The 13936-nt window shown below is 41.8% G+C and overlaps 1 protein-coding gene across 2 annotated transcripts in view; it reads right to left on the reverse strand.

The window, feature by feature from the left end:
- Window positions 1-13936, reverse strand: part of LOC18424505 (altered inheritance of mitochondria protein) — a 38462-nt gene that overhangs the window by 18669 nt on the left and 5857 nt on the right. For both annotated transcript variants that reach the window (XM_088848493.1, XM_011630716.3), the window contains exon 2: window positions 11285-11454. In XM_088848493.1, coding sequence (XP_088704619.1) covers window positions 11285-11454 — 170 coding nt within the window. The remainder of the gene's footprint in view (window positions 1-11284; window positions 11455-13936) is intronic.

Genomic DNA, 13936 nt, shown 5'->3' on the forward strand with positions numbered 1-13936 from the left:
CAACTATAAGGGGGGAAGGGGGCGAGAGGGAGGACGCTGAGGGGGGAAGGGGGCGAGAGGGAGGACGCTGAGGGGGGAAGGGAGGGAGCAACGTAAAGCGGAAGAAGCATGACGACTCATGGATGTCATCTCAATGCAATTAGTTGGTCCCTAAAGAGTCGAAATGGCTCAAACGTTTATTAACCTTAAACAGCAACCTTGACAAGGAAGAACCTCACTATGGAGGCATTAAGTGCATCACACATCCTCTTTTAATTTCGCCAAGCTAGTGAGGTTTGTATGGGAACCCCACCTTGTATTAATGTCAATGACTATGCACATTAGGCCCGAGAATATAACTTCATAATTAATAATCCAACCCATAGTTACCGGAATCTCTCATGCAGAGCCACAATTTCGATTCGGAATCTCAAGTATGCAATTCCAACAAGGAATCTTCACGAAATTTAGGAATATTGATTCCTTATTTTAGGAATCTCAATTCTTTATTTTAGGAATCTCGATTCCAACACTTATAAAACCTTGTTTCTAATTTTTATTGAACCTCGATTTCACAATTGTTGAATCTTGATTCTACATTTATTGAATCCAAATTCCCCATATAATGATACTTGATTGTTCTTTAATCCAGATTCCTGAACATCAAGTACCGCAGTTCGAAACCGCGAATTAGTCAAACATCGAATCCAACTTCCACCCTCAACAATTTTAATCTGATTCTTTTGGAATCGTAATACCACCAAACCAACTACTAGTGGTTTAGGTGCATAAATCTGTCACTTATGGATTGGTTCAAAATATTTATGGATTTCGATTGAGTTATTTGGAAACCAGACTGGAGATGATTGTCTCCTACATAATAATCTGCAACACGTTGCTACAATATTGGTTCCATAAATCACCTTTCAAATGCAAATGTCTACGAGTTAAGTTCTCAACAAGTATCATTCAAATGCCTTTGCAGGTAACAAAGGCGAGCATAACTTCTTTTGCCGGTAAAAAACGCAAGTATAACTTGGGCATTGGAGTATTAAAAATAAGAGAACTTTGGCCTTGCAATATAATAGCGCTTTTCTAATAGTACTAGGACTTTTAAATTATAATTGGTTAAGAGTTTTAAATTCAAATAGAACTACAACATAGACAAAATCCTATTTTGAACCCTAATAATGAAATAAAAATCACATTTCAAAAATACATGAGACAATATATGTATCTTTTGTAGACAATTTGAGTGGTGGACTACAAGTATCTATTAATTGATTTTACCTCCGATACAAAGGCTCAATAGCTAATACATATGACTTCATATCTATGGAACCCTTCTTCAGGTCTCTAAGACCTCTGATCTCAATTGCTCGATGACATTCTAAGTTGTTAAAGAACCAGAAGTCATTGATGTCAGAATCTGGATTCTAAAAGGGCTTGAAACTCACAGTTAACAGCATCAAAAATAAAAAGGGCTTGAAACTCGACCCCATTGAGTTCTCGATTGCCATGTGGGTCTGAACTTGATTCCAAACTTATATGAATCTTGATTCGAAATTGGTATGAATCTCGATTCCAAATACATCAAAAACTCGATTCCAAATATGTCAGAAACTCAATTTTAATTCCAAATCGGTTAGAAACTCGATTCTAAATATATCGAAATCTCTACTCCATATATGTAGGAATCTCGATTCCATTTGGATCAAAAGTCGATTCCTATAAAGTAGGAATCCCATTTCCCATGATTCTCCATGTACGAATGTTAATTCAAGAAATAAGAATCTTCTAGCCAACCGTGATTCTAAGATTCTGATTCCTAAAACAATTCAGAATCTCAAGCGTATCCAACAACTATAACCCAACTGCGAGTACAAGAGTTCCTACCATGTTGCAAAACTCCATACCCTAATTTTACAAGGTCCTATAACGTGCTATATATTTACATTTCATAAATTTGCTGCCAACGTTTCCATTTGGGTTGGCTAGAAGCCGAGCACTCCCGGAGCCGATCCAGGTCCCTACAGGGTGAACCAAGGCCCAACCCGGCCCAAAGGAGAGATTGCCAATAGACTTTTGGCCCCAATGGGATATTTCCAAATTTTGAGTTTGGGATCACGTCGTACATGCAAACGGAATGAACTTGAGTTTGAGATGTCCAAAGAAAAGAGAAAATCTAGTTCATCCTTTAATCTCGTGAAGCAATCTAAAGTTTGGTCTAAATGGACCAATGGAGAGCTTGGATCCTAAATATCTCCAATAGCAAGATCAAAACCCCTTCATCCATTCACCCTGCAGGAATCCAATGTTCAAAAAGGCAGAGGCAGCCATGGGTCCTAACTACCTAGGCTGGCACCCAGATACTTGGGCAGCCCTAGGGCAGGGGGGCTGGGGGAAACACGCAAGCACATTTGCATACACGGACAGACACACACACAAACACTGTGTGTGTGTGAGGCCTCGCATCAAACACTTGAAGATCATCTTACTAGAGAGAAAGCATCTGGATCCGTGTGTGTGAGGTCTTGCGTCAAACACTGGGAGGACATGTTCTTTTTCTTCTTCTTATATGTAAAGAGAGAAAGAGAATATGAGTCCATGAGAAAGAGACAAAGTGGGGCGTTCCATCGAACGCTTGGAGGTTATCTTCTTCTTACATGTAGAGAGAGCATATGGGTCATGTATGTTTTTGCATGTGTATGTGTGTGAGAGAGAAGCCTCGCATAGAACTCTTGGAGGCGATCTTTTTTTCTTCTTCCTATATGTAGAGAAAGCGAATATGAACCTTAAGTGAGGGAGAAAGAAAAGGGCCTCAATCAATTTTATAATTCTGACCTATTTTCTTTATTTTTAAGGGTGCTTACGATATCCCCTCCCCCCCACCCCCACCACCACCAAAAAAAAAAGTGGGTGGCACTAGGCAAGCGCCTTAAGCCTCCTAGGTGGGCACCTAGGAACATGTCCGCGTAGGGCGCCGCCTAGGTCTATATTCTCCAGCCAAGAGAATTTTTTAATATTGCTGGAATCTGCTTAGAGTTAATTTGCGACCAGCTTTCTCAGTAACTCTCTTATCTCTCTCTCAAACTTTGCCAATACCGTCCATTTTGGGACCCTCTTTCGAGTTCTTTTTTCCTTCAATCCCGTCTTACCCCTTCAAAATCTGTCAACTCTACTGATTTGGCTGGAGTCTGAATTTCTGTGAACCTCTTTCCTGTTTTTTCTACTCATCTCCACCTCTGAGCATTGGTTTTCAGTCTCCTTTTGTTCTTCTCGAGTTCCATAATGGGAATCCTATCATTTCCTCCCTCCAAGAGGCTAAATCAAGAACCCGAACTCAAGGGGGAGTTTTCGAAGAATGCTCAGTTTTCTGGTTCATGTCATTCGGTTTTCCCTCCTCTGAATGTGGTTCAAATGAGCTGTGGTTGGGTGCTTGATAGCTTCCAACACCTGCCTCTGCCTCAACGTCTCCTGGCATTCATTTCACCAACCTGGTCTTTGGTGCCATGTATTATTCTATAACCCTGTTCCCTTCTTTGCTCAGCATGATTCAGAGTCCTGGACAAGCATCATATAGAGTGAGCAGAACTTTGGGATCCTGCTCATATTTAATTTTCTGCAGTTGCCCTTCAACTTCATCTGAATCTATCCAAACCTCAGAGAGGAGATCTAAGTTGAGTTCAACCTCTACAGCACTGCATGCAAAATCTATTTGCTTGTGGACTCTCGCCACACGATCCATTGAGATAGGGTTCCCAAAGGAGGCAGCAATGTGTCCAAGTAGATATGGTGACCACAAATAGAAGAGGCATTCAAGTAACTGTGCTCACTTATGTTCGTAAATGAGAGCAGTTCTTTGTGATTGATGAAACTTGTAGTTTGTATAGTTCCACCCACAAAACAGTGTCCTCCATTGAGGACTCTTTCCATATCTTGTAGTTTAAATTAGAAGATAGCAGGTTTTCATCTTTTGCCATGTTCTCGAAATTGCCTCCTATTTTCCAAATCAGTTTCTCTAGCTCCATTGTGGCCTTCAGCCATAAAATGATCCAACAAGGGTAGCTTACCATTCTTTTAAACTTGCTTGTATCTTCACCTTTGGTTTGACATTGTAAGATAATAACTTTGCATTGTTGGTTTGGGTACGAGGATTGTGGAAATCTCAATGAGCATAAGCTTTCACCATCGATTTGTTGGAAAGTCTTGGCCAATTTCAATTAGGTGTGGAGATGTTCTCTGGCTGCTCCATTTTCTGGCAGCCCTTTTTCTCGACCTCCCAAGCTAGGTTTGCTCGCGTGCTATGGTGGAGGTTAAACAACCATTGCAACTAGAGTCAATTGATGGAATTGAGGGAGGAGAAGCTGAAGAGGAGGAAAGGTGGAAAGGGAGGAGGTTGAGTGAAGTGGGATCAGGAGAGGGGTGGGGGGTCGATGGGGTGAGGGAAGGGTAGGAACTCTCCTTCCTCATAGGGGTCATCGTACCTCATCACAAGTAACTCTCCTCTTATACCTCTAGCACCACATATTCGCAACCATGACAGCTTAATATAACAGTTCTACGTTAAGTGGATGGGTCTGATAGGGTCATCTCAAACAATCTACAAATAGAGAATAATATGATCAAACCTCCCTACCTTGCGCCAAGCACAAGGTTGTTGAAATCATTGAAGGAACTCCATGTGACAAAAGTATCAAATATTATCAAATCAGGACAACTCATCTAATAATGGAATAATAATCATCATCATCATCAGAGTCTTATTCCAACTATTTGGGATCGGCTAACGAATCCAGTTTTGCCATTCTGCCTTGTCAAGGGTCATACCCTCAATAAGACCATAGGTCATCGTATCTTTTCTCACTACTTCCATCCATGACTTTTGGGCCTTCCCCTTGCCCTTTTAGATCCTTCCACTCGAACCAACTCGCACCTCCTAACCAGTGTTGTATTAGGCTTACTGCCAACCTAAGTCTACTTTCCCTCATCTTAACGCCTACTGAAGCCGCACCTAAATTCCCTTGAATGTATTCATTCCGAGTTCTATCACTTATTGTCTTGTTACTTATCCATCTCAACATCCTCATCTCAGCTACACTTATCCCATGGTTATGTTGTTTCTTGACTTCTTAACATTTCGTCCCATAAAGCACGGCCACTCTTGCAGCTGTCCTATAAAACTTCCCCTCAGTTTCATTGGTATGTAATGATCATGTAGAACTTCAAATGCACATATCCAATTCACCCACCCAGCTCTAATTTCATACGTGACATTTTCCTCAATCTCTCCATTCTCTTGGATTGTTGACCCAAGATATTAGAATTGAACAATATAATTAGAAAATATAAAAAATAAATAATTGGTCAAATCAGTCAAAAAGGGGTTCTGAACAAGTAATAACCTCTCAAGACCAGCCCAACAGGATGACTCGCATCAGTTTTGACCAATTGCCAGTTCATTTATCATACCAAACCATTTTTAGGCCCAATTCCTAGTCCAACAAGCCAAACTGGTCTATCTAGTCCAGTTTTAAAAAAATTGCATTTGACGGCAACCTCCCGGCAAGGATAAGTGGGTTCATTCAAAACTCCTAAGGGAAATGTAACTCAACTAAGGTAGTCCAAGGCATTCAATGGCTAACAGCTAATGGAGGTAGTTCCCCTTACCAATGGAGGGGGATATCCCGACGTCATTAGACACCAGCGCTCACTTGGCTCTCATGCGCTCGTGTGTGCTTCAAGCTTGTTTTTTTCCTTCCAACTCCAAACCACAAGAGGCAAAGAACCTGAGAAGCGAAAATAAGCGAACAACTCTTTTCAATTACAAAATGCATGAAACGCTCTTACAATGAGGGCTCGAGAATTCCCCAGGTCGGGTTAGCCAACCCTCTTAGACCACTTGGTTTATATGAATACCGAGGATGCCGACCCACGATATATTCGTCAGCTGGCAGATCCAACCGGAGTATTCAACATTGTTCCTCGCAGGAATTTAGCCCCACTTTGCTTGTTTTAGACAAGAAGGAACATGCACCTTGATGAGGGATCCCAAATGATCCGAATAGAGAGGAGTAATCCGATCCAAGTCAACTTCCGAGGTTTCGATCCATGTTCCTACCTTAATTCTCCCTTCTTGTAGTTTGGCATTTTTGGAGTTTCCAGCGGGTAGTTTTGGTAATTTTGGTGCCTTGGGTTTTGGGAAATTTTTGGGAATTTTGATGTATTTTCTATTTCCTTAGTTTGAGGAGTTTTTGGATTTTTGGGAGGGTAGTTTAGTTATTGGTAAAGGTCTCTCACTCTAGGCTAGAGGGTGGGAGGTTTCTCTCTCTAAGAGGGAATGGCTAATTTTACTTTTCTAAACCCTAACAAATGGGGGTTAGAGGTTGAACTTGAGTGAAACAATGGTTGAAAATTAAAGTTAGGCCTCATAGGTGAGAAGAAAATCGGAAATTAGATTCAGGCTAGAGGGGAAATTGACCATTTTGAGGGTCAAAACCTGGAAGTTTCATCAATCTACATTGGGACGAGCCTCTCCCATGTCACCATCCATTTTCCAATGATGCGTTTTTGGGCCTTTTTTTGCTCGAATTTTCTCCTGAATTTTGTGGAGAATGTTGCCATGATCATTTTGAGACAAATTTGGATAAAAAAACTCCAAGGATTGAGGGCAATTTTAACGGATTTGGCAACAAGTTCTTTAAGAACGCCATGCTTTGCTTGAAATCTAGGAAATTTGCCCACTATTGTCCATTGTTCAATAGACAACGAGTATGATCAAACTATTGAGCCCTTCTTCAATTTTCAGCAGCAATGGTTTATTGAGTAGCTTCTCTCTACAATCCAAACCCCGAATCGGCTTGGACACCTTTTGACATTTTATATTGATGTCGAAGGGATTGAATGAGGAATGCCCTTGCAAAATTTGAGACCAAAACTCCCTACAGATTGTAAGATATTGAGTCGAGCACGGATCAGGGTCATGGGGACTATTACACATAGGTTCACCATTCATCTTTTATTTTTCCCCTTGATTCGACTATGATCTGTGTCGAGAATATGCATGCGAATGGAAAGCTAGCTAAGAGGGGAGCAAAATATCTAAATTTGAAGCCATTTAGCTATAGGAATCATGAGTTATGACCTTTCTTTGCATAATAAAACTTGGTAGTTGCTGGAAATTGGTCTTCCATTCCTAGACCATGCCCACAATGCATTTCTCGTAAAAGTTTGGTGGTCCATTGGTGATTTTTTCGATTGTTGCATCAAAAGTGGTACTTTCCAAGATCGGATCGACCCCAAATTTGAAACAAGCATTATACTTTCTTGGTGGGCCATCATTTTGGCTTATTCTTTCATTTCTTTTATTTAAGGAGACAAAAAGACCCCTTTTAGAGGTAGAAATCCGGGGTTTCACTTCCACGAGACCCTAGTCCGGTATTGTGCTTCACAACCACAGCAACTAGCCCTCGATGACCTTATTTTGTTTCCGGGGCATGTGCGCGAATGTCACACGATCGTGGCACCACAAAGAGCGGGACATTTCACTCTAGTTTGGAGTTCTCGATAGCTGGCGATTTGCTTTACTTTCAAGTGTGTCAGGCTCCCTACCAGTTTGTTGTAGTCCACAATTTGTGGGCGTGTTGGATACTTCATTGAAGTTTGCTTCCCACTCATGGTCAATAGTACCAAGTTTGTTGTCTTGCTCCCAGAACCTTGGAATCTTGGAGTTGCGTTGAGTGTCTTTGGGGCTTGCTCTTCAAGGAAAGTTGAGGTTTATCAACCTACTATGCATAGCGACCAAGTTCTTCACATGCAGGAGACAAAAAGATTGCGCATATCAGGCCGCTTATCTGGCCATGTTCCTCTGTAAAATCGCTCTCCCTTCCCCTCGGGGCGACTTCGTCAGCCCCACCGGAATGCCTTTTCATGGCCTGTGAGATGGCACAGAAGAAAAGGTTTGTGTTGGCCTTCGAATTCGTCTGCCCACCAGAGTGCCTTTTCATGGCCTGTGAGGAGGCACAGGACAAAAGATTTGTGTTGGCCCCGTCAGTATTGTGCAGCCTTTATCATGGACTGGGGGCCATTCCGTGCTTGAGGCGACATCCCGATGAAGATAATGAAGCATGGATGACCTGGGAAACATATGTGATGCTAAATGGGAATTTCAAGTTTAATTGAGGGCAATAACAGGCCAAGGGCGAGTGCCGCAAAATGACGATACCAAAGCAATGGACCTCCCAATCCACCCCCTTGCGAGGAAGTTGATCCGAAATGAGATGCGAACTATCAAACAGATCCGAATCTTCTAAGAGATTATACACTGCAAAAAGCACGGAGATAGGAGTTGGACCAACAGAAGGAAGCAATAGAGAAGTGCCCAAAGCTAAGACGAAAAATGCCTCAACAAAGCTCACCCGCGATGAAGCACACAGTGTGGGTACCAATGTAAAAAGAAAATGCAGCCACGCTAAAGCCCTAGTGTGGGTGCACAGCCCTGCTCCACATCTCACACCCACACTGAACCATCAACGAGGGTGCCCCAGTGCAACGTCCCCCTCACCCACGCTGATTTTGAGCGTGTCTCCCTCCCAGAAACAGTCTGCCCACACTTATGGCATGGGTTTCCCAATAGAATACTCTGTACCCATGCCAACCATACAGCGTGGGTGCCACCTTTGAATATATCCACCCACGCTGGACCACACAGAGCAGGTGCTCTCACTACAACATCTGCACCCGCACGAACCAGCACACCATGGGTGTCCCACTCTACAAACCCCCACCACACAGCATGGGTGCTCTCCATGAAACTTCTCTCACCCACGCTGCACTATACGGCATGGGTGCCCCGTCGGTTTCAAACCAAATTCACAATATGGATACAGCATGTGACAGTCCCATGGATACATCCATGCCATAGAGCATCCCATGGATGTCACTGGACTGAAACTCACCCACAATCACAGCGTGGGTGCCTGACAAAAGCAGGCCGGGTCAAAATGGCCCCACAAGAGGGAAACACAATGAAAATTTTCAACAACAACTCTCCTGTATCGAGGCATTCTGCAAAAATGACAAGAACCCTGACTTAGTGCCAAAAGCCCCAGAGAAATCCATGACCGGATTCTAAAGGGAACAATGTCCGACAAATCACAGGCTAGGACTGAGCCCCTCACACCAAAAGCATGCTACAGAACTAAAAAGCAATGGCAAAAATAAGAGCAAAAGAAAGGGAACTAAAAGCTTATCTAGAGTAGAGCATTGCATGCTGAAGAAATACGCCCAAATACTCCTCTCTAAGGCTTCAACTGTCTTCACTAAAAGCTCCAAGTAAAAAAGGGCTCTCTAAAGCTTCAAGGGAAGAAGGTGTGAGGTGAAATGGGGCAAATGGAAGCCCATGAGAGAAGACCCCAATTACCATTACAAATCCTTAAAGACTCCCTTACAAATCCTTAAAGACACTATGTCCCCAATGTGAAGTGGGGTCCCAAGGAGGAGCAAAATGGGGATACCATATTTCTTTACCATAAGAGAAGTGACCAAGGAAGCCCTTATAAAAGCCTATTGACGAAAAGCCCTCAACACAAAGGAAAATTTTAGCGAAGGCAAAACTGGAATGGCCTGAAAATGAATAATACCATGGTTAATTTTTGTGATCAGATAGGCGTGAGGTCAGAACCATTGAAGAGATCTCGCCGAGCCAGATTTTTCAAGACCCAGCCCAACCCAAGTCACAGAAGTATGGATATGGAGCTGGAGCCACACACCTATGCCTACAGCATGGGTGCGTGCACCCCACCACAACCCACATACGTACAGCATCAGCATGGATTCATGCCTACAACATGGTGTGCACCCACAGTGTGGGTGCCACCATGCACAGCTCTGAAGTCATTCAAAGAGGGATCCCGGACCAATTTTCAGCCGCGAGGTGTCCCGAAAAAGCTTGGCCTGATCCTAAAAGCAAATTAAGCCTCCAACTCTTATGCCAAGATCAACCATATTATGAAACTCAATTTCGGTTATAGGGAGCAAGTCAAAGACACTCGACACCCGCCTCAAAGCAAGGATCTATTCGTAAGTAGCGGGACACTTGGAATCTGTTACGATGATCGGGAGCAAGTCTAGGGCACTCAATTCCACCTCAAAGTAAGGGTCCACAAGTAAGTCGTGGGACACATGGAATCCCTTCCTATGAGCGGGATTCGGAAGCAAGTCAAAAACCCTCGATGCCACCTCAAAGCGAGGATCCGGGAGCAAGTCGTGGAACAATCTGGATCCGCCAATTTTGAATAGGGCACAGCTTCAGTGTATAGGGAGTGGGTTCAGTGTATCGGGCTTCTTATCATCTCAAAGGAATCTGCCAAATTTGAGCTTGATATTAGGCTATTTTTCTCAACTCAGCTTCGAAAATTCCTATGGAATCCCGGCAATTATTGTGCCCGAGTGTTTATTCGGCTGATCTTCCAGTGGGGTGCACTTGGTAGGCCACTGTTTTGACTTATTTCTTCATGTCTTTTATTTAGGGCGGCAGAAAGTCCCCTTAAGAGGTAGAAATCCGGGGTTTCACTTCCTCGGGACCATAGTCTGGTATTGTGCTCCATAGCTTCAGCAAAGGCCCCTAATTTTGCTTCAAAACACCCCCACCCAACCAGCACAACAGATGGTCAATCATACTTCTACCTTGTGCTCATGTGTGCTCAAATTCAACTAAACAAATTTGCCGAAGATGTTTTGTGTGAACTGAACACAACTATAGTAAAAGAACATGACACATGAAACCATAGAAATTGTATTAACTTTTTATGTAACTTTTTATGAGCCACTGGGTGAGAGGACAGTTAGATTCTATAAATCCAAGCTTTGAGAACCATTTTTATGGCTTAGACATGGTCCACAGTCCAGAAAATCAGGCTGGCTGGCATGTAGAACCTATATTTGTGGCAAGGACAGGACAAACATGTTATTTCAAGATAGGTGACTTCGACAAGATGGCAGCAGAAAGAATGGGAACCTTTTTTTTACAGTTTACGATGAAGAAATGAAATAAGCATAAAAGAGTCTCAGCATATCACCATGTTAGACTGCAACCAGTGATTAGTGTTGGACATTTAAGAACCAACACAATTAGGAACAAATTTACTTGATAATTCAAAAGAAATAGTGATAATTCCAACTATCTATGCATTATTGGCAAATGAACAAAAAAACAACAAGCCAATTATCATGCACCTCATTGCATGGAAAAACACTACTGTAAACATGATTTTAAAATGTGAAATGAATTTGAATGAACGACGACCTCAATGCCAACACAAAAGGGCAGTTCAGCATGCTCTTCATGATGTTCAGCTGAATTATTTTTGTTGTCCAAGTAGACAGAGTAACCCAGACAAGAATACTTGAAGTCTGATAGGCTACGACCATCCTTAGAAGCCTCCATCTCCGACTCCCCAATGACATAACCTGGCACTGCTCATGACATTTGCAAGAGGTTACACCACAGGGTTATCATAATGAACATGCTTCACCTTAACATAAAGAGATATATGAGAAAAGAAAAAGAAATGCCAACAAGTACTTTGCCGCATTTTAAAAGAACTATAGAAAAGGCAAATATGTATACATCTACACATTTTGAAAACACCACATAAAATAGTCATAAAAGAACATTTCAAACCCAATGGAATCTGAACCTAATAGTATCCTTCAAGTGCAAAAAATAGGTTAATTCATCTACTGTTCCCTACAACACATAATAAAGAACATTTCAAACCCAATGGAATCTGAACCTAATAGTATCCTTCAAGTGCAAAAAACAGGTTAATTCATCTAGTGTTCCCTACAACACATAATATTTGTTTGACAATGGATATACATAATGCCGCTAACGTAGATACAATGCAGCTTACAGGTATGCAAGTGTGTGCATTCAAGGTAAGATTGTCCTCATCTTTTAAGGGCATTTCATCCAACACGCTGCTTAGGAAACAGGGAGCCATGAGGATCATATTTTGTTTGGAACATCAAAGATCATCAAAGATCATCAAAGACATCAACAATTTCTACTAAGAATATTTATACTACCCTCCTAAGAATCAATAAAGTGAGACCCTTCGCAACAATTTCTCTCACTTGCAGCCATTGTTTCCCCTAGAGATCTGGGCCCACAAACTTTACATGGTACCAGAGCAACAACCAACACTCAGTGATCCACAACTGCACCATCTTTTTCAACAGTTCGAAGTTTGGAAGGATCCCTAAGGCTTTGCACCCTTTTTTTGCAGAAAATACTTCCACTTTTTGCCGAAATAACTTAGACTGGTCATAAGTGTTTAGAGATTATACAAGGCTGCAATATCATCTTTGGATAAGCTTCATATATCATATTCTCCTCTAGTAAGTTGTTTTTATCTATTAGATGGCAGATCAAAGACACCCACATTCAGGGGATTAGAAATATACCCTCATGGGATTCAATGGTCATGCATATTGCTGCTGTGAAGCTAAATGGCGGCAACAACTTTGCATAGGCCATCTCCATCAAAATGACAACAAGATTGGACACACAAATGGAACATCCAAGAACCCCAATCCTTTTGACCTAAGTATGAAGAGTGGATGGCATCTGATTCACATATTATGGCATGGATCTCAATTCCATAAATGAAAACATTAGAAGTGGATTTTTTCCTTGATTCTGCCAAAGAAATCTACTGATAGTAAAAGAGTAATTTTCCAAAAAAGACAATATTGTCCAACTGTATCAGTTCTACAGAGATAGGGCTTTATAAAGGAGAGAAATCTCGGTCAGAATATTAAAGAGACTCAAAATCATGTGGGAGGAACTCAAACTTTCTGAGGCATTGCCACATAAGTGCCCAATTGCCATCTTCGAATGACAAAGGCAAGTTGAGGACGCCTATTTCGAACTCATTGGTGCCTTAATGGTGATTCTGAGATGGTTCGTACACATGTACTGTCCACCAAGGTTTCAAATACGCTAGCCGGCCCCTAGGTAGCCGGCTTGGCTCCCAGCTCCCAAGAGGGCGCCCAAAGCCTTGGGCACCCTGTAGTACAAATTCTATAAATATATAATATATATTCATATATTTGTGTTAATTTTGTACTTTATTGCATTTGAAAATATTGTAACATACTTTTTTATATACAAACATATAACATATCACATATTGAGAATAAAAATGTTCAAAATTTCAAAATTCAAACCATACAAAATTTAAAAGTCCAATAGGATATGTATTAGTAATAGTCTCCAACTCTCCATATTCCATAATACGTGAAAAAATTTAAGAAGCTTCTTCAAACCACAAAAAATACTTTTGATTCTCAAAAATAGGTATCGCTAAGAGATTGAAGGGTTTATGGAATTGTTCTTTTAATTTTAAGTGTTGAAAATAACCCCCATAACTTTTAGGGGTCAAAATTACCCCTTTTTACCTTTTGGGTATCTTTTGCAAATAAATAAAAACTCTTGTACCTAGCCTCCCGCCTAGGAACCCGCCTAGGCGCCCGCCCAGGTACATCTACCCAAAATGGGCAGGCCTAGGCGTGCGATGCATAGAGTCTTGGGTGCCTAGGCGCCGAGCAGACCGTTTTTTGAAACATTGTTGTGCACTAAGAAATTACCAGATATCAATTTTGTCTACAGTCTTCTTCAAAGAGAAGAAAAGTGCAAAGAAGTAATGAGGGTTGTTCCAAAGGTCCTTGATCTAGCCTCTGTGGCTAATTTTCAAGTAGAAAGGCAGTGAACATAGTCGGGGTGTAACTACTAAACCTAAATGTGAGCATCGCAATTGATTGGGGAAACGAAGGATAGGTGTTGGCCAGCAACACCACCAACCAGTTAAGTTAAGCCAAACCTGCAACCGACCAAGTGACAGCTTCCTCAGGCAACTACTCAAATGGTAAGATCAATCACCTCAATGTGCTC

This window comes from Amborella trichopoda, chromosome 9 (assembly GCF_054954075.1).
Source record: "Amborella trichopoda isolate Santa Cruz 75 chromosome 9, AtrichopodaSantaCruz75HAP2 v2.0, whole genome shotgun sequence".
NCBI lineage: Eukaryota > Viridiplantae > Streptophyta > Magnoliopsida > Amborellales > Amborellaceae > Amborella > Amborella trichopoda.